General features: G+C 38.0%; 1 protein-coding gene across 1 annotated transcript; it reads left to right on the forward strand.

Moving 5' to 3' along the window:
- Positions 1-280: 280 nt before the first annotated feature.
- LOC136256565 (mutS protein homolog 5-like) lies at positions 281-19,671 on the forward strand. The gene is made up of 26 exons (XM_066049544.1): positions 281-402; positions 576-699; positions 3,486-3,566; positions 5,044-5,112; positions 5,165-5,289; positions 5,437-5,546; positions 5,595-5,630; positions 7,278-7,363; positions 8,076-8,260; positions 9,296-9,358; positions 9,420-9,491; positions 9,542-9,598; positions 9,924-9,996; positions 10,062-10,171; positions 10,831-10,902; positions 10,956-11,001; positions 11,053-11,094; positions 11,358-11,454; positions 11,620-11,709; positions 13,404-13,530; positions 14,887-15,036; positions 15,204-15,278; positions 17,311-17,454; positions 18,716-18,853; positions 19,445-19,518; positions 19,566-19,671. Exons 1-26 carry the CDS (start codon positions 301-303, stop codon positions 19,669-19,671), a joined length of 2,454 nt encoding a protein of 817 aa, XP_065905616.1. The 5' UTR covers positions 281-300.
- Positions 19,672-19,817: the final 146 nt, after the last annotated feature.

Genomic DNA, 19,817 nt, shown 5'->3' on the forward strand with positions numbered 1-19,817 from the left:
ACTAGATCACAGGAGCCATCACAATGATAATAGGTCACGATTGCTCTGTACCAACCAGATGGTGAATCATCCGAGGAATCAGACCATAACACATAGATTGTACTAATAGAACAGTCACTGGTACTCGAGGGTTCGAATAATCAAGTTCGAGGTCCTACTGCACATGCCAGGCACATGTATAACAATCATGTGATCACTGTTTTAGCAACTAGCTATAGTGTCGTGCCTAGCCGGGCCCGCGCTAATAGCTGCATGGGCACGAGACTACTTAGCAACCTGAGGCCATCCATCACGTGATTCATGGATTCACCTTCTCCATCGCTGGAAGGTTCCTTGAACGAAGAAGATGTTTCAATTCACAGGAAAGTATTGATTGATGGAGACAACGAGGAAGAGAGACAGGTAAAGGAAGTTTATGAAGGGTAACATTAATTTTGAAGACAAAACTAAGGGCGCAAACCCACAGGGCACAGCTGAAGAACAGCCTCCCTTGGCTGATGCTGTCTCCCCTGTAATTACAAATACAAACTAAAAACAGGTAAAATTAATCCACCTTATTTGTTTGTCTTGATCAGGTAACCGCTTGTGTTCTATGGCAAGGCCATAAGCTGGGATTTAGCTGTTATGATGCGGACACGTCATACTTGCATTACATGCCAGATGTAGCAGAGACTGAAGACTTCGGATATCTTAGCAGAGGTAAAACTATAAACTTTGTGTTTCATAACAATAATAATGAAATATGATATATCACAATAATATTATCATAATATTGTAATAATACACTGCATTTAATTAGCCAAAACTGATTTTCACAGTCAGTCTAGTTCCTGGGGAGAGGGGGGTTCGCAAAAAATCAATAATATACCAAGAACCAGTTGCTGAATAATACCATATCCAACTGTGAAGACCATGTTCTTAGTTTGCAGATTCTGCTAAAGTTAAAACCTCCTTTAAACCTGGAACTGATCGTTGTCTGGTCTTCAACCAGCCTTTCTTCTACAAATAAATTACCAACTACAATGAATTTGCTTTGGTGGAGTATTCAACGTGATGCTAAATGTATTTTATGTGATTCTTCATGCCCTACCGCTGCTGATGTTTACTAGTTGCTTTTGTCTGAGCATAGGTATACATATTGACATGGCTTAGTGCTTCATTCTTTTTATAGTTTTACCAATTTTCAATTTGTATCTGTGAAATCAGTGTGTTGGGAACAATTTCCTATTAAGAATGCGTATATGTATAGCAGCCTTCACTTTATTTGTCAAGACTTGGTCTCAGTGAGACAATTTCTGGATAGTCCCTCAAAGCTATGCATCACAGCATCCCAGAGTATTATTATGGCACAAGACTGCAGGTAGTGGCTGTGCCCTAATTAGAACTAACTTAAATCTTGTGCTTTAATTTTTAGATGTATAGCATATATCTTTGACTGCTCTCTATTAGAATGGTTACTTGACTGCTCTATTAGAGTATCTTGACTGTTTCAATGAAATGGCTATAATGGATGTCAGTTAAATAACTTTGAATATATACAATAGTTTATAGAACTTTGCGTGGGCAAGATCAAAGGAAAAAAGTGTACTTTAAATTTCATAAAGTAGACTCTCAGCCGGCCAACTGTTTCATCGACCACAAAGAGTGCTTTATTGCACCGCAAAGGGTGCTTTATTCGTTCAATAAAGCACTCTTTGTGGGCAATAAAGCACAGTTGCCCACGTGCCTTAGTGTAGGCTAATAGCCTACGGGGCTCGCGCCAGTACGACTAATCACCCAAGCCGGTGAAGGCTGATAGCCTCGCCGCGCTGAGTGATCAATCACCCCAGCCAATACGAGTTCCACCACTGGATTGCTTTTATAGACATACCTAAATGCTTCAATGATGGTAACGTTGCTGTTACGTTTGTTAATGTAAACGGACTAGTCCTGGAGATATCACGGAAATACTTCACCATGTGACTCACAATAGAATCGATTGTGGGTTGCGAGCAAAAGATGCGATGAACGTCTACCATGCCAAACTATGGTGAAATACGTGTGAGTTACTTTGTTAAACTAGTTTGTGTACGTTCAGGTTGCTAATAGTTCGTGCAACGCTTGTTAATTACGAGTCCTAGTGTATGGTGAAGTTACACGACTAGAAAGTTCCATAAATCATTTAAAGCGTAGCCTTGCTCGTGCTATATGAAAAATAAAGTACTCTGCCGCGTACCTCGTACTTTATTTTTCATATAGCACTCGCGGCTATGCTTTAACATATACATATAGGGAAGGGCCACCAACAGAATATAGTAACTGGGAAATTTTTCCCTGGGACCCACTGCCCCAAGGAGGTCACCTGGACCTAATTGCACATTATAAACAAGATACTCTAATAGAACAGTCACCAGTCAAGAAAATATTTAGTTATTGTAGCTACACTAATAGACTGTTAAAATCAGTCACACATTCAGGATTTAGTGTTTAATGGTGGTATGTACGGTACTGCTCAAATGTAACGTCGCACCGCTCAATTGCGAACTTGCTAATTAAAGGGCGTGGCACCCGTTTCCTTTGCGAGTATTCATCCCATTTCGTATGGGATGAATACTCGCGAAGGAAATGGGTGCCACGCCCTTTAATTTTTAATTAGTGAGTTTTTTAATTACTTGCAATCGTGCGGTGTGAGTGAGTGTAACGTTACGTTTGAGCGGTACCGTATTTGGCAGAAACTCTACTACAAAATTCAAGCTCAAGGTATCCTAATAGAGCAGTCACCCTAATGCAACAGTCAAATAAACAATGATTATACTGTGATGAACCAGTGAAATGACTCTTGTATTCAATCTCAGAAGGTCTGATTTTCAAAGTAAATTCCTGGGGGGGGGGGGGGGGGGAGCCCCCTAGATTGCTCACACACAATGGTGTTATGCATACCTTTATATAAACACTTGTTGCATTACACTACTAAGCATCTATGTAGCTAAGTGCTCAGAATCTAAAAGGCATCCTTCTTTCTACTAACTAGATTTGTACATTTGTGTAAATGATCCATATGGATCTGTTTCTGGACGTTTATGGGTATGCAGGCTTGGTATTATTCAGATCTAAGTCAGTTTCAAAGATTTTGATAAAAGCTTCCTTTTAAATTTAGCTCAGTAATAGTCTAGCTAGCTCTGTAGCTTTGCAGTGTTGACTCTATTCAGCATAGCAAAGAGAATTTAGGGAACCTGGGAAAAATCAAGAATGTGGGGAACTTTATAACTGATATAGCTCTGTGTGTGTGTGTGTGTGTGTGTGTGTGTGTGTGTGTGTGTGTGCGTGTGTGTGTGTGTGTGTGTGTGTGTGTGTGTGTGTGTGTGTGTGTGTGTGTGTGTGTGTGTGTGTGTGTGTGTGTGTGTGTGTGTGTGTGTGTGTGTGTGTGTGTGTATTACTCTACTTACTGCACAATAGATATCTTACTGTTGTAGTACAATATAATGTAATAATTACTGTCTGTATAGTTCTACTACAGACAGGCCCCACTACAATACTGACCAGCTGTAAACAAGATGATCACCTCCAGAAAGTATTACACTCATATGGTAAGTGTTACTGTGTTGTAAATAGTCCTATTGATACTGTAAAATTGTTGACAACATGCTATATTACACCTCATAGTGTTATGGTTTTATGATACACTATACAACTATGTATCTATGTTCCCTAGAATGTATACATATAAATGTTGTCATGCTCTAGTCACAAACATGTAGACACTGAACAGTAGTGCAAAATTTAGTACTGAAATCACTTATGACAACTTTTGTAGATTATACCAATGTGAAGCTTTTGACCACCAAATTCAAGTGCTTGTATAGTAGAGGCTAGTAGCATGAGTGTGAATGTAATTGGCTCATGGGGCGGAATTCTTAATACCACATGGCGAAATGGTCTCATTCTTCACATGAAGAGTTTGATGACTAAAGTATAGTACGTAGCTATCCCTTTAGCTGCTAATATACTATATACAGTGGTAGCTTTCGTGTAGCTTATTCTGCTATCTGTTGTCACGAAAAAAACAGACTATTTGTCATTCCACACATTATAGAATAGTGCATTTGATTTTGCAAAGAATTCCATCGTATTCACTATATGCGACTGAATTTGACAAAACAAGGCTTCGACGCACAAAGCTTTGTTAGGAGATATGGCGATTTTAAGGAATCATTGTGTAATAACTTCCCAGTGCCTACAGCTGTGCAAACAAAATTTGCACCAATTGTTCATCTGTTCACTAGCTATCACTGAGTGGGTGTGTACATTTCTGATACCCAAAATTTGCCCTGTTTTGAGCAGCTTTTTTCGAGCGGGTAATAATATCAGAGGTGGAAGTAATAGGGTGGGAGGGTGGGGGAGGACGGTGGTCTTAATATACGGGTATAAAATGAAGTAAGAAGGCGATTGGAGTCCAGAGGCCAAGTTTGGGCTCTCCATGGCCCTCCATGGCCCTCAAATTACTCCAAATTGACTGAGAACACTATTGGCGAGCTCTCTGTGAAGTCCCAGCTCACTACACACCATTATCACAAAGCCATGGCCATTTAATGGTGCCAATCTCACACTCGTGGCTTTGACAGGGTCGGAAGAAAGCTGCTACAGAAACCAGACTTGTCAGTGCTGATGGAAGTACAGTGTGAAATATGATAGTGTGTTAGACCAGCAATCCATTTCTGGTAAAATCGTAAGTTTGATTTTGTGTGTGTGGAAGCCTTGTTATGTGAAATCCGGTCACATATTATTCCAATGTTAGGGAGCTCATCAACTGGCCTTAATGGAGAGGTGGTCTTTCTATACACATGGCTTCTAAGATAAATTTCACTGAACAATGTGGTACACTACTTAGTCACCTGCCCCATGTTCTTGGTACACACTATAGATAATTGTTCCAGCAACCAGTCTATAGACAAAAGGCATAAAAATGTACATTTACAACTGTGCTATGTATCATGTAAGCTCCTTACTTCTTATTTTTATATAATACTTTTTGCAAAACATATAATATTATATGTGCATGTGCAGCACAGCCATCACCAGATGAGGACCTGCCAAGCAAGGCATCCGTTGAAATCTTACCTAGCTCTGACTTCAGTAAGTGATGACACTATCTGTTGCTTTGCTGTTACTATTGTAACTGTGTTAGTGTTGGAGGCAGCCAAGAGGCGAATTCTATCATTGGCTAATTTTCCCGGGGTACCAGCACACTACACAGATGAGGAGAGACAGATATACATCACATCAGTCATTGCCTTTGAGAACCCCTGTATGGTATGTGAGTGTGTAAATGGAGAGTACTAATGGTGTATATGCTTCAAATTAGTGATGTTAAGCAGCTTATTGCTATAATTATTCTTCAGTTACCTCCCTGTTACAATACACACTGTACTAGGAAATTATGCAGTTTATTATCATAAGGTGAGGACACTTGGTGCTCTACTGAAGTACATGGACAAGAAGAGGATTGGAGTGGAGTTGGAGGGAGTTAATGTGAGGGTACCCATACTGGCAGTGAAGTCATTCTCACTGTAAGGAAACTAACATGAGACCATGCAATCATTGTGTATGTTACACAGGGACAACTTGATGGTGGTGGATGATAACTCCTACAGGTAATGTGTGTGTAATGGGTAATGTGTGTGTAATGTGTGTGTAATGTGTGTGTAATGTGTACAGTTGAGTAACTGTATGCATTTACAAATCCTTAAGGTTACGGGGATACTGAGCGACTGTCAAACAAAAATTTTATTATGTAATTAAGGCGGGCTTGGTGTTGTTGTGTTGTGTATCAGCTGGTAACAGGCTTAAATTGTTGGGAGAATCATAGCATGCTGACTGGACAGGTACAAGGTACAAGAAAACACACGTAACAGTACAAGATAACATAGAAACAACACACTTAGCAACTGGCGCACCTGTAAGCGCATGCGTAGTTTTGCTGACTAATGGCGATATTTTCCTGAACCAAAAATCAGGACTGTCAAACTAGTTGTTAACATTTTGTATAAACAGAATACTAGTCAGCTTCTTGTCTAGGTCCTGACGCCATTTGTTAGAAATAATGTTTCTAGTGCTTGTGATATCAATTTAAAAATTAATTTTGTGATCAGTGTCTTGCTTTAGGCCAAATTGTAGTCATATTTCAGCAACTATACACATTATTCACAAACCCTCTTGTCAGTCCCTCACAAGTGATGTTCTTCAAACCTTAGAATTGTTAGTAAGTTCTCATGGTTCTTCATTGGTCTGATTTTTGGTTCATAGTTTTCATTAATTGGCATGGGGGACAACTCATGTTTCCATAACAACATTTGAATTCCATGTTGATTAATGAGAAGTTAAGAATGCATAAATATTTGATAACAATGCATTAAGAAAAATCAAACCCCTAATCATGAAAAATGATTGATACTGTACATGTGGGGTTTACAGTATCCCGTAACCTTAAGAGATATGATTGTTACAGCATCTACAGAAGGATATAATTTGTTAGGACTACTTGTGGCTCATATAATATTATTCTGTGAATGCTATCCCTGAAAGCCTGTGAATACAGGGAGTCAGAAACATGTAACTAAAATGTGAAGAATGCAGAAAAAAATACACAGTGTAAAGTCCCAGTAAGGGAAATTTGGGGATGAAGTTTTGCAGACAGTACTAAATACAGCCCGCACAATTTTTACACATGGTCACACATGTATGCAATAAACAGCCAGATGTGATAATATTCCACTATAAATTTGCTTTAAATTTTTTTCATTATCTGTACACCATAGCAGTGTTTTAACTCTGTTGTGTGTACATCACCATATCTTACCTCTAAATAAAATATTCAATGGCAGATCCAGCATTTGGCATTTAGAGCAAATTCCCCCCTCCTTTTAGATGCCAGTAAAGCCAAGAAATACTGAAATAGAATGCTTGAAAGGCTGACATAAATCTCCTCTCTTTACTACAAATTCACATGAAACCAAACACAAACTGTCTTTGTGTGCATAGTAAGCGCCTCTAAAAATAATTATAGTTTGGCATGTGTTTAAGCAGCTTTTAAGACTTCACAACCTTCTACAATAGTAAAATTCAACAGTGAAACATTCATCAATTACAACAGACTGTATAGCTAGTTATATACTAGCTACTCAGAGTGGCTGCCCCTTTTAATGGTGAGGATCTGAACTTGTTTGTGGCCTTCCACTTGCCAGTTCCTGGATCCACCCCCTTGCAATACAAACTGCTAGTTTAACTTTTATGCATTGTAGTGCTCTGCAGATATTCCAGAAAGAGTTACATCCATCAGTGTACAAGATTGGCAAGGGAGGTACTAAAGAGGGACTGTCTTTATTTGGTATGTTGTTTGGTTTGTAATTCTAGCATACGGTAACTTTTTGCATAAAATCAATGATCATGCTATTCACGAGTTGGAAATTTTGTAGGTGTTTTATTATGGATGGTTAAACTTTTCCTGTTGAAAATGACTGGTAAATGAAAATTGGAAGTGTTCAAAATCACACAATTTGTGAACCAACTGCTTATGCGAATGTTTACCCTATTTATTGGTTACTAACTGTAGCTCATATAATGGCTGCCCCTGTTTAGTATCCATGTTACAATATTGAATTATAAATACTGCCAAGCAGCTTAATTTGTATTAAAGGTATACTGACAAAAAGTGCTGTTAGGGCACGTGAGCAGCACAAACAGGCAACAGAGTTCCGGTCATCACTTTTTGTTGATGAGAGGAAACCAGTGAATTAAAGCTTTTCAGTCGGTCACTCTATAAATGCTGTGACCTTTCTACAAGCCTTGTAGTAGCCACCTTCAACGTTTAGCAGCTGCATACTTCTTCAATGAAAAATTCTCAATGAAAATTACAGTATAACTGGTAATATATAATTGCCATTAATTTTTTTGTTATCTGTATTCAGTTTCTACTACTTGTATTTTCAAACACACGGCAAATCAGTTAGTGCACATCAGTGTATCTATCTGAATCTAAAATACTTATAGTTTATTATTCATATTCTGTATACATTTACTTTATGTATGTACTGTTATAGGAATTGCCTACAAGACAAAGTCTCCCGTTGGTAGCAAACTGTTACGGTTCTGGTTCCTTCGTCCACTGAAGGACATAACCACATTACAGCAGAGACTGGACACTATTGAGTTCTTACTACAACCCAAACATGCTGACCAGCTGTCCTCCTTCCAAGAGTACCTCAAACATATCCGGCACATTCCGGTATAATATATGTGACTATTCAAAACAGAATCATGAAACAGTGACTGTTCTATTAGAGTGTTTAATATATCCAGAATCAGGAATGGAATAACTAAACTTTTATGCTACTCCAAGCACCTTGTTGGTCTTGCAGTTACATATTATCATTGTACTTTACTAACATTTGTGTATATTAAGACTAACTGAAGCCTATATTGACTTGAAAACAAATTAATAGAGCGGTCAGCTATTGTATTATACTCAGTAACCAACTGCTATGTAAATATCAGAGTATTCTGTTTATTGTTGGCTGGATTCTCCTCCTGTATTTAAAGTCAGAATACATATGGCTATTAATACTAGCTAGTTATGAATAATCACACCAAGTATTCTTAGCTAGTTTTAATGCGTAAATACTGACTATTTAGAGGAGAACCCAAGAAAATGCATGGTAGTTAGTGACTGCTTAATTAGAGAATATTACTAACAATTGTTATGTTAGAGTAATTCAACTATGATCTTCAACAACAGCAGGTCAATATAAGCCTCACATCAGCTAGTCAGCCTACTTAATATACACAAATGCTAGTACAATTAGCATACGCAGGTGCAGTATTGGACAGTGAGCACAGAAGTTTAGTCATTCCATTCCGCTCTGTTCCATTCCTGATTCCGTAATGATTTTTATAATTTGCCAGTATTTTGTGGTCATTAACAGGATCACAAAGTGGTGACTAGCTACACAACTTTAGAGTATCTTGCAATCCAAAATATTGATAGAGCAATAAGGCCATATTTGGTTGTTTCATGGGCCAGACCGACATCACAGATTTAAGAATTTTATAGGTACAAAAATAACTATAAATTCTGAGCAAAAGCTGCAATGTAGCTGGAAATATCTTCTCAAAATAAAGGACAAAATGGTTACAGTCTCTACTTTGTGATCATAATAATAAGCACAAATACTCTAATAGAGCAGTCACTGAGGAACTTAAACAACACTGCCATTATTGATTATAATGAGACTGCACAATGTATATGTGACCTTTTATTTAGAGGATACTGGTCAGAATGAACGCAGCACAAGCATCCATTGGTGACTGGCTAGCTCTATACAAGGTAGGAGAACCTACACAGAAGAATCATATCCATATTTTATATACTGTACTTCTGTACACAGACCACATACAATGCTATACACATTGGGGAGATGTGCAGGACTCTACCTAAGGAGATAGCCATCTTCAATAAGGTAGTGTAGTATCGTCTGCTATAAAGCATCTATGATGACACTGTTAACAGATTGCCAAGTCATTCAGTGATGAGCTCTACAGAGTAGCCAGCCTCATTAGTAAAATTGTAAGTGTATGAATGTACTTGTACTTTGTGTTTGTTGTATAGGTGTAGTGTATTATTGTATGGAAAGTTTTAATGTGTGAACCATTGCTCATTCACCAAATTTATCTAACTTCCTTTTGTTATACAATAATAGCGAATTTCTCTCTACACAATAAACTGTATAAGGTATGAGTCTAGTTGATGCTCCCCTTAAATTCCCTAGCTTTATTTTACATATTATGGTGGTTACAGCTTGAATTCCTGAAATCAGGACGTCTCTGTAAGGAGAACACATTCTTGTGGTCCTAAAGTTGACCAGTATAATCGATTTGTCTCATTTCTACAGGTTGATTTTGATGAGTCACGGATTCAGCAGCGGTTTGTGGTCCAACCAAATATCAACCCGGAGTTGGATGAGAGTAAGAGCCATATACGCAATGCATACACTGTTTGTCTTATTGTAATGACTGCCGTGTTGTTGTAGAGAAGCGTATTTACCATGGTCTACCTGACCTGATGACTAGGGTAGCTAGAGAAGAGCTAGATCAATTGGGAGATGACATTGATGAGTGCAACATCATGTACCTGCCACAGGTATACCACTGTAGGGGGGAGGGGGGTTGATGTGCACATAACACAAACTTGTGATCAAATATATGTGCAAGTACACACAGGTGCAATCTTCCTCTAGTTTCTACATACTTTGTATGTATTATGTTGTTATAATACTATTGTATACGTATCCTAAAGAGCTCATTTTGTTTACTATTTGTTTATATAAGGGATTATATATTTCCAAAATTATGACTAGCAATCACTTGACACATCATAAAGATAAAGAGCTCCAGAAGGATCCCTTGTAGGTCACAGCAATACACTCAGGCACACAGTGGTAGTGATGCACTGATAAGAGATTTTGCCGATTATCCAATTAGCCAATATTAAATTCACAAAGTAGCCAATACCGATAATCGATCCGATGTTTATGTTTACCAAAATTTCACAAGTATTTTATAAAATTGCCATTTTACAACTTTATTTTTGTCTTATTTTTATGAAAACAATAGCATCAGGGTCAGTAAAATTAATCAGCTAAATAATCTGCTAATAATTACCGATACTGATATTGCTGAAATTTGGCCGATAAACCAATTTACAATTATTTACCGATTAATCGGTGCATTACTACTCAGGCAGTAATTTCGTATACAATTACAAATTTGTATTTGCTATCACTTTCATTCTTTGTACAGCTGGGGTACTTGTTAGCTATCCCGTGCAGTCAGGGATCTGAGAGGATGGAGGTAGATGAGCTGGAGTTTGTGGTATGTACCAGTGAACAGTGTTAGAGGTAGTGATGTGATTGTTGTGTTGGTAGTTCTTCTCTCATGGAATGGCTTACTATCGATCAGAAAGAACTAAAGGTATGCACGTGTGTGAATGGATGGTATACTATGTTGTGTACTGTTTCACAGAGCTGGACACAATGTTGGGAGACACTCAGTTGGAAATAGTTGGTAAGATATCACTTGAGTGTATAGCTCTACACATGATCTGTTAATCACAAATTTGATAGATAGCTAAATGAGCATTACCTTAACAGTTCAATAGATACAGTTTAGCATTTTAGATAGAGAGAAGCACTGACAGTAAAACTATTGATTATATCATAGTAAATATAAGACAAGACAGGTGAAGTCTTCGCTGGTTTTCCTTATGAAATACAGTAACACACTTGTGACCAGATAACAAAAATTATTACTCTCTGTCTATCCAACAGATGAGGAAACAGCCATAATGCATCGACTACAGTCCACCATTTTGGAGTATTCTGAAGCATTGCTGTCTGTAATGGACTGCTGTGCTGAACTGGACTGGTAGGTAACTACTGATGTAGTATTAAGGGCTGAACAAGAGGCTTGCCGATACTGGCCAATAGTACATGTTAGACCACTGTATGAGATTAAAATAAGCTCAGCCTCAAATTGTAGTCAGCATTTAAACTGCTGCACACAGTAACCATTGCACTGATTCATCCATAGTTTGATAGCACTGTCTTCACTGGCTAAAGAGAACAACTACTGTAAGCCACAGCTTACTGGTGACATCATGATACACATCAAACAAGGAAGGTACTTGAACAAATGTGACTGCTTTAATAGTGTGAATATATCTGATGTATATTTCATATTGTTTATACGTACATAAAACCTGTCCCTGTGTGTGTAATGCACAATCTGCCAACAATACAAAGTTAAACTGATGCATTTTTTTAGCTTTTCTCTGCCAAAGATAGTTCTTCCAGAGTGCGTGGTAACCATATATATACATGTGGCCAAAATGATTTGATACTGGCCATGGCATTCATGTTAGTAAATTTCAATCTGTCTCTTGTAGGTCACTCACTTCACATGCTTCCTTCTTGTTTTACCATTAACAACAAGTATACAAAAAATTGAAATTTTCAACTAGAGTAGGGACCATAGCACATCGGTAAAAAGTACTGAAACAAGCTAGAGTAGTGCACGATATTAAATCACAGGAAAACAATAAGAAGTGTTATATCCCTACTGTGCTCAAGATACCATAATGGAAATGCACAGCAGGGATATAACCCTTTTCATTGTTTTAATGTGATTTAATATCATGCACTACTCCAGCTTGTTTAAGTACTTTTTATCGATGTGCTATGGTCCCTACTCTAGTTGAACTTTTATAAAATAAAATTATTATGACTGGTGAACCCACGCACACCGCATCAGAAGAAGAATGGCACCGCGCACCCCAGCTATCAATTATCATCTGAATAGTAGAGTATCCATTACGCTTTGTGGTTACGTATGTTCAACCTGTTACACAGCAGTACAAATCAAGAACTGTTCAAAATGTACCTCTGCAAATCAAAGTAGCCACTATGAAAAATACAGATGATTTCCGTTATGAAGGGAAGCCACCACATGCTACTGCCAAATCAAACACCTTTCACTGTCAGCAAAGATGAATGGGACACAAAGGAGGACACTGGTAAGCCCATGAAGAATGCATTGTACATACTGCGGTATGCCAAAAGGCATGTGTCCAACTGAAGCGACATTGAACAGTGAAAAGATCGAGCCATAGCCTTAGCCATTATTAAGTTACTCTTATCTGAAGGCATCAGGCAGTCAGTTACTAGAAAATTCCGTTTAATAATTTCCGTAGCAGCTTGTTGGAAACATTTCGGGTCAATCTGAAGGCTTGTTTTACCTAACTGCCTCATCGTCATCAGGGAAAACCGAAACTGGTTTTTGGGTGGTATTTTTTCATGTGCCACACCCAAACTTTTTATGGTCCTTAGCATGTCCTTTCTAATCTGCTATATATATATATATATGGTCATCAATGGTGAGTACAGTGCTATTAATTTTATATCACTCATGTTCCAGACACTGAATCTTGCTGAGGTGCATCCACTTGTGACAGCACCCTAGCACAAATTACCTGCATGTCTTCATTGCTGTCAAAATCTTTTATGAGTAGCAAAAAGTCATTTAAGGTTAGCAAGAATGGTGAGTTGTATTGCACAGAAAATGTCTTTTCAGTGCACTAAACAGATTACAGATTGGAAAGGCTTCTACTGTACATTCACAAAATTAAAAATTAATAGTTTGTAACTCATCCATGCTTTAAACTATCACTGCTATCCACTAGAGCCATCAATTTTCTACTTGAGTGCCATATTGGGTGTCAGATTATAGAGGTTACAGTGTTGTAGATATCCCAGTCATACATATATACTTCAAACAAGTCATTCACTCATATATACTACACAACCTCATTGTTGCAGGCATCCACTGCAAGAACTCTGTGTCAGTCCATTTGTACCCAATGATACCTACTGTGACCTAGAAAATGGTCGTATGAAGATCCTGACAGGTCCCAATGCCAGTGGGAAGAGTGTCTATCTCAAACAGGTACTTTTTATGAGTGCAGTGTAGTGTGTGTGCGTGCGTGCGTGTGTGTGCATAGCCAAGTAACTAGCTATAGAGAATCAGCCTGGTAATCGAAAGTTCCAGGTTTATTGCCTGGTTATGCTAATTTGGTGTTGTTGTTTCCCTGAGCAAGAAACACACATTGCTCCAGTCTCAGCTGTAAATGGACAATATCTGCAATGTGACAAAATTTGATGTCATAATTGACAAAATGCTTGTGTTAGTGTAGGGGTTTCAGAGTCCTCGGCACACAGTATTCCAACTGAATGTTGTCTGTAGTTTTTATGGAACGAGGAGATAATAAAGATAAGAAGTCTACAGTACACATACCATGACGATGCAAAATTTTGATGCACCACAGTACGTACAATGCGGACTTACCAGTGTCCTCCTTTGTGTCTCATTCATCTTTACTGGTAGTGAAAAGTGTCAATTTGGTGGTAGCACGTGATGGCTTCCTTTCGTAACAGAAACCGCCCACATTTTTCATAGTGGCTACTTTGATTGCAGAGTTGCTTTTCGAACAGTTCTTGATTTGTTATGCCATGTAACGGGTTGAACATAGCTGACAACAAAGCATAATGGATAATTCACTTTTCATACGATAATTAATAGCTGGGGTGCACGGCAACATTTCTTTCTTTTGATGTGTTATACCAGTCATACTAATTTTATTTTACAAAAAAAGTTAACAAACAAGTACACAAAAATTTTGGAATTTTCAACTAGAGTAGGGACCAAAGCACATCGATAAAAAGTACTGAAACAAACTGGAGTAGTGCACGATATTAAATCACAGTAAAACAATAAGAAGTGTTATATCCCTACTGTGCTCAAAACACCATATTGGAAATGCACATGTACAGTAGGGTCATAACAGTTGAAAATTTATTTTTTTATGTGCTTGTACTATATGCACCCTAAAGTCCCCACAATAGCACAGCCATTTTGTCTTGTGATGTCACTGTGGTTATCATACATTGGGGACCTGGTGGCTTGGTGTCAACTGGTGAAGTACCCCACCCATCAATGGATATATGGATTCCTGGTGTTTACTGGGGAAGCAAATGCCCAAATATCCTTGTCTTGTTTAGCAATGTTGGGGCCGTTGTGGACTACATGAAACCTGGACAGTCCTCCTGCGGGTTACTAGCCCTGCCCCAGGAGGATTTTCCTACACAAGGCAAGTGCCAGAGTGGTGCACAGGAATCCCAGTGATGCTTTGCTGGGTGGAAATAAGTGTGTTTCAAACGGCTGCTGTAGGCTTTAGCTTTGTGTGTATATATGTGTGTGTGTACAGGCGTAATACGCACAGTGTGTTTCCTTCCTACTCTTCAGATTGGGCTGATAGTGTTCCTAGGACATATTGGTAGTTATGTACCAGCTGAAGCAGCCACTATTGGAATGGTGGATCAGATATTCACCAGGATCCATACCAGAGAGACTGTCTCTGTGGCCTTGTCCACATTCATGATAGACCTAAACCAGGTACAAATGAGTCTTTTAGAATACAATAACACTAGATCTAATGTGTCTATTATGTGATTTGTATATGTGGTGTGTGCTTGCTGTGCTTGTATGTGACTGTGTTGTATCACACTCAGCTAGTGTAAATTACACATGTTAATGTACTAGTACTTTGTAATCTTTTGTAGATATCACTAGCATTACGAGAGAGTACAGAGAGGTCACTTGTCATCCTGGATGAGTTTGGAAAAGGCACTGCCACTGTGAGTACATAATTATCTATACATCATTTAGGTATATAATCTTTATGCTCAGTAAAATTTGTTTGATCAATCTTGAACAATTAATTGAGTAGATATAGAGAGATAAACATCATATAATTTGACAATTACATGTACAATATAATTACAAGGGGTCGGGAGTCTAGTCTCAGGTTACCAAGTTACTAAAAAGTAATAATAACTGGAACCCTGGCAAGACAAAAATATAATAAATTGTAGCTACTTATAAAACTAAACAATTATACATGGCATGTTATATCAACACTTCAACAGATCAACTACATCTCATGATGCAGATAAATATCCTGTATGGACAGGAGATGGTAACATGAGCTGCCTGCTGAAGTATGCAACATATTGTACTCTTCAGTAGATGGCATACATTGCTAAGCTTTGTAATAGTCGCTAGCATGAAATGGCCTAGACAGCCAACTTCAATTGTCACAAGATCAACTGAAAATCCAGCATGTTGAAGGTCAAGTAGCAATGAACCATAGCTTATAACTTATGTATATTTGCCTATTTAATAGACATTTCTGTCAAAGAAAGATTTTTACAACTACAGTATGCTAGATATTGTTTTGGGTGACCTGTGTATTAACTGACAGAAGGCTGTTGCAAAGTGCCTTATGGTTCTTATTTCTTAAATGAATACAGGCTTATAAAATAGTAGGCAAAGAAGGTGGGTCACCTACACCTGCAGATATACTAGTGAACATAATTCAGTCATGGATATAGACTGACTTAGGGATTAAATGTTTACTAGTATATCTGCAGGTGTAGGCGACCTACCTTGTTTCCCTACTTGTTTTTCTATAATGTTTGTTTACTTTGTTTGTAACATGGTAACATATACCTGGTGAACCTGCGCATACCGCATCAAAAGAAAGGATGGTGTCAGAGTTAATGTTTTCGTATGAAATCTCACCCCAGCTATCAATGACTGTCTCGAAAGTGAAGTGGCCATTACTTCACTTTCACCTATTTTCAGCCAGCGTTACAAACAAAAAAAATAGTATTGGAAGTGCCTCTGCAATCAATCCAGTCGCCATGGAAAATACAGACGATTCCCATTTATAAATGTAGGGAAGCCATGCATCGCGCTACTGCAAATCGACATCTTGGGCTTTCAGCAAAAAGAAATGGGACACAAAGGAGGACAAAGCCATGATGTGTGCATTGTACGTACTGCAGTATGCCAAAAGGCATGCCTCAGGACAAAGCAATGTCAAACAGTGAAAAAATCAAGTCCGTCAGCTTAGCCGTTATCGAGTTACGCTTGTCTGAAGGCATCAGGTAGGCAGTAGAAAATTCCATTGGAAATTAAATTGTATCAATCTATTGGAAGCATTTAGGGTAATACTGAAATAGAGCTGTGAACTTGATATTCAAAACTGGTTAACTGGTAACCAATAACTGGCAGTTAACCAGTTAACTGGTTTCTGTGTGATACAGTAGTATTGGCAGACATAATGATACTCGACATGCCTGCTGGAAGCTTTAGGGTGGTACCAAAGTGTCCATCAACATCCTATTGTACAATAACAGTTACATATTTACACATGCTTTGAGGTTATGTTATGATGTTAACACTTGTTAGCAGGGATAATTTATGGTTTACCAAGTGGTTTAACCAGCAATTGGCTGACCTAGACAATACTGGTCAATAACCGATTTTTTTGCGTTTTTTTGCATACCGGTTCACAGCACTATACTGAAGGCACTTTTGGGCTTTGTTATACCTAACCAATACTGCCAAGGTGCCAAGATGGTATTGTGAAGATGGTTTGGGGTGATATTTTTGGCCAGAAAAACCCATGATCCCAAACCCCCTAATGTTCAGTACTACCGTGCTGTGTGCTAAAAGAACATCCTATTACTCTTTACAAGTTTATATAATGTATTGTGTGACTATTGTATATATATATATATATATACCAAGTTTCTGCCAGTCAGACAAGTAGCTATACCTCCTCCCTTGCACATTGTTAAGATGGTGTATTGTCATTCCTAGGTGGATGGGTTATCATTGTTAGTTGCTTCACTACGTCACTGGGTATCCAAGGGAACACAGTGTCCAGCAGTACTGGTCTCCACACACTTTCATAGTGTCACTCAACAGAAACTACTTCCCACTACTTCACTATTACAATACCAGGTGATGACTACATGTGGTGTTATCTAACAGCTAGAGTTCAGTGGTACCAGACAAAGTCAATGATTATACATCAGTTGAAAAACTCTACCTGAATGTTTAATTAAAGGCAGCAAGTTTTGACTAAATTTGGAAACCAAAGCTTATAGCTCCTAACTCTGTAATCACTTGCAGCTAGTGTATACACAGTTCTGTGTACATTTTTAAGAATGTTTATGACATTAGTGATAATGCTGGAATTGGCCAGTAGATTTCTGTGTTGTACTTGATAAGGTATATAGCCCTGGGTGTATACACTGAAGTATAGTGCACACAAAGCCCAATTTTGCAACACTGTTTCACTAGTGAAAGGTATACAAGCATCTTGTAAAGTAATTTAAAGCTGTAGTAAAGTTGCTATGTAAGAATTTTCCGAGTATATAGAGCGTTTGCAAGCTACTGAAAAGTTTAAGAGTGCTCTGTACAGTTTGCATAAGGCTTCCCAACTCACATGGTAAAACAGGTTACTTTTACATTGATGCATTAAGGTTATTAATTAGTCTGTGGCTTATTACTGAATTTTTAGGACCTGTGTGTTAGGCAACAGGCACGCCCCTTGCTATTCTACACCCTTATGTTTAAAATAGAACTAGTCTGTCATTTTTCACCCAAAAGGCATGAAATTTTTGGATGAGTTACTGTAGTAATTTTGCTAATAAGAGCGCTTGCGGTTTTTTGATAGCATCTTCGGGTGACAAATAGCATGGAAGTGAAAAGAAAGGTTGGTGGCAGTGTCAAACCGGAAGTTGAGTGTCTGATGATTGAGAAGGACAAAAATAAAAACACAATAGTTTGTATTTTGTATAGTGTATCATGAAAGTATCAAGGCTCTAGTGTGTAAACTGTAAGATTATATAGTTCTAGTTTAAAGGAAAAAATTATAACTCACATCCTGCAGCAAATTAGTAGTTGGGTTTGGACTAAAGTGTGCTCTAGTGTTAGCTTACATCCAGTAAGAAAGTACAGTGTATTTGCCCAAACCATTTGTGAGTTATGGTAATTTCATAGGAGCCATACATGAACTGTACGGAACACCTTAAGACTAGTCAATATGCATACTCATGTGCAAATCTGTATCATTAACAGCTATAAATTAGCTGAAAATGTTGAACTGAATTTTCCATTATAGTGTATGCAGAAAAATGACTATTAATGTATTTTGTGTTACTATTCTCCCAAGTAGTCATTATTGCCACATGCTGGTGCTACTAATGTTGTTTTACAGATGATGGAAGTTTTAAGGGATGGGTGTGAGTTAGTCTTTCTCTACCAACTGGTCAACGGACACTCCAACAGCAGCTTTGCATGTCACATAGCATCAATGGCTGGTCTGCCACAAGAAATAGTAGACAGAGGCAGTGAGGTTTGTGATAAGAATATTTTCTCTGTATGCATTGCATGTTTGTAGGCCTGCATCAAATACCACCACATAGAGAGAGAAATGTTGGCAGGGGCAATTTTTTATATACAAATTCGCCAAAATTTAATCTGCCAATTACTCGTAGCACCTGAGATTAGCATCTTTATAGCTAAAGATTGAGCTTGAATTTGCCAAATGCAATTTAACTTGCTATTCGCCAAAGTTTACCCTTGCCAAAGTTTCCCTCTATACAGTATATATGCCAGCATAAATAATAGGGTTATGCTATATAGCATATTAGGTGGATATTTCATCGATACTTCCTAATAGAGCAGTCAATAGCACTCAAATGCATTGTACATAGTTCCTTAGATCGATACTCTCTAATAGAACAGTCACTTTGTAGTCAAATACTCTAATAGAGCATTCACTGATATTTCAAGATACATGCATATTGTAAGAAATGTTGCTAACCTAGGAGTATAATGCAAGCATAATAGGAACACTGAAGAGCATAATAGGTGAAATTTTGCAAAATTCATTTTTGGATAAAATTTTGAGCATATTTTACTTGGGCCTACATGTTTGTCGAAGGTCTCAGATTTGGTACGTCAACGTGAACCAGTAGGAAGAAAGGATGTTAGCAACTTTGAAGAGCAACAACAAAAGTAACTCTATACTAATACAAATTACCTCATCTTACTTGCTGTGTTAGGTGTGAAATCATTGTGTCACAGTTTCTAAATATGGATTTGGACAATGATGATGTTGGTGCCTTCCTGAAAGATTTTGTTCTCCCGACCACAAATGAACTTGTTTAAGCATTTTACATAGTGATATCTCTTAATTCTCAATGTGGAATCATGTAAGAGAATTTGTAACTTTCAAGCCTTTTAGTTAATACGCCTAGACATGCTTGTGCACAACAGTCTTGCATCTTCAGCTTAATCAATTATGTGTACCCCTA

Source organism: Dysidea avara, chromosome 5 (assembly GCF_963678975.1).
Source record: "Dysidea avara chromosome 5, odDysAvar1.4, whole genome shotgun sequence".
NCBI classification, from domain to species: Eukaryota; Metazoa; Porifera; class Demospongiae; order Dictyoceratida; family Dysideidae; genus Dysidea; species Dysidea avara.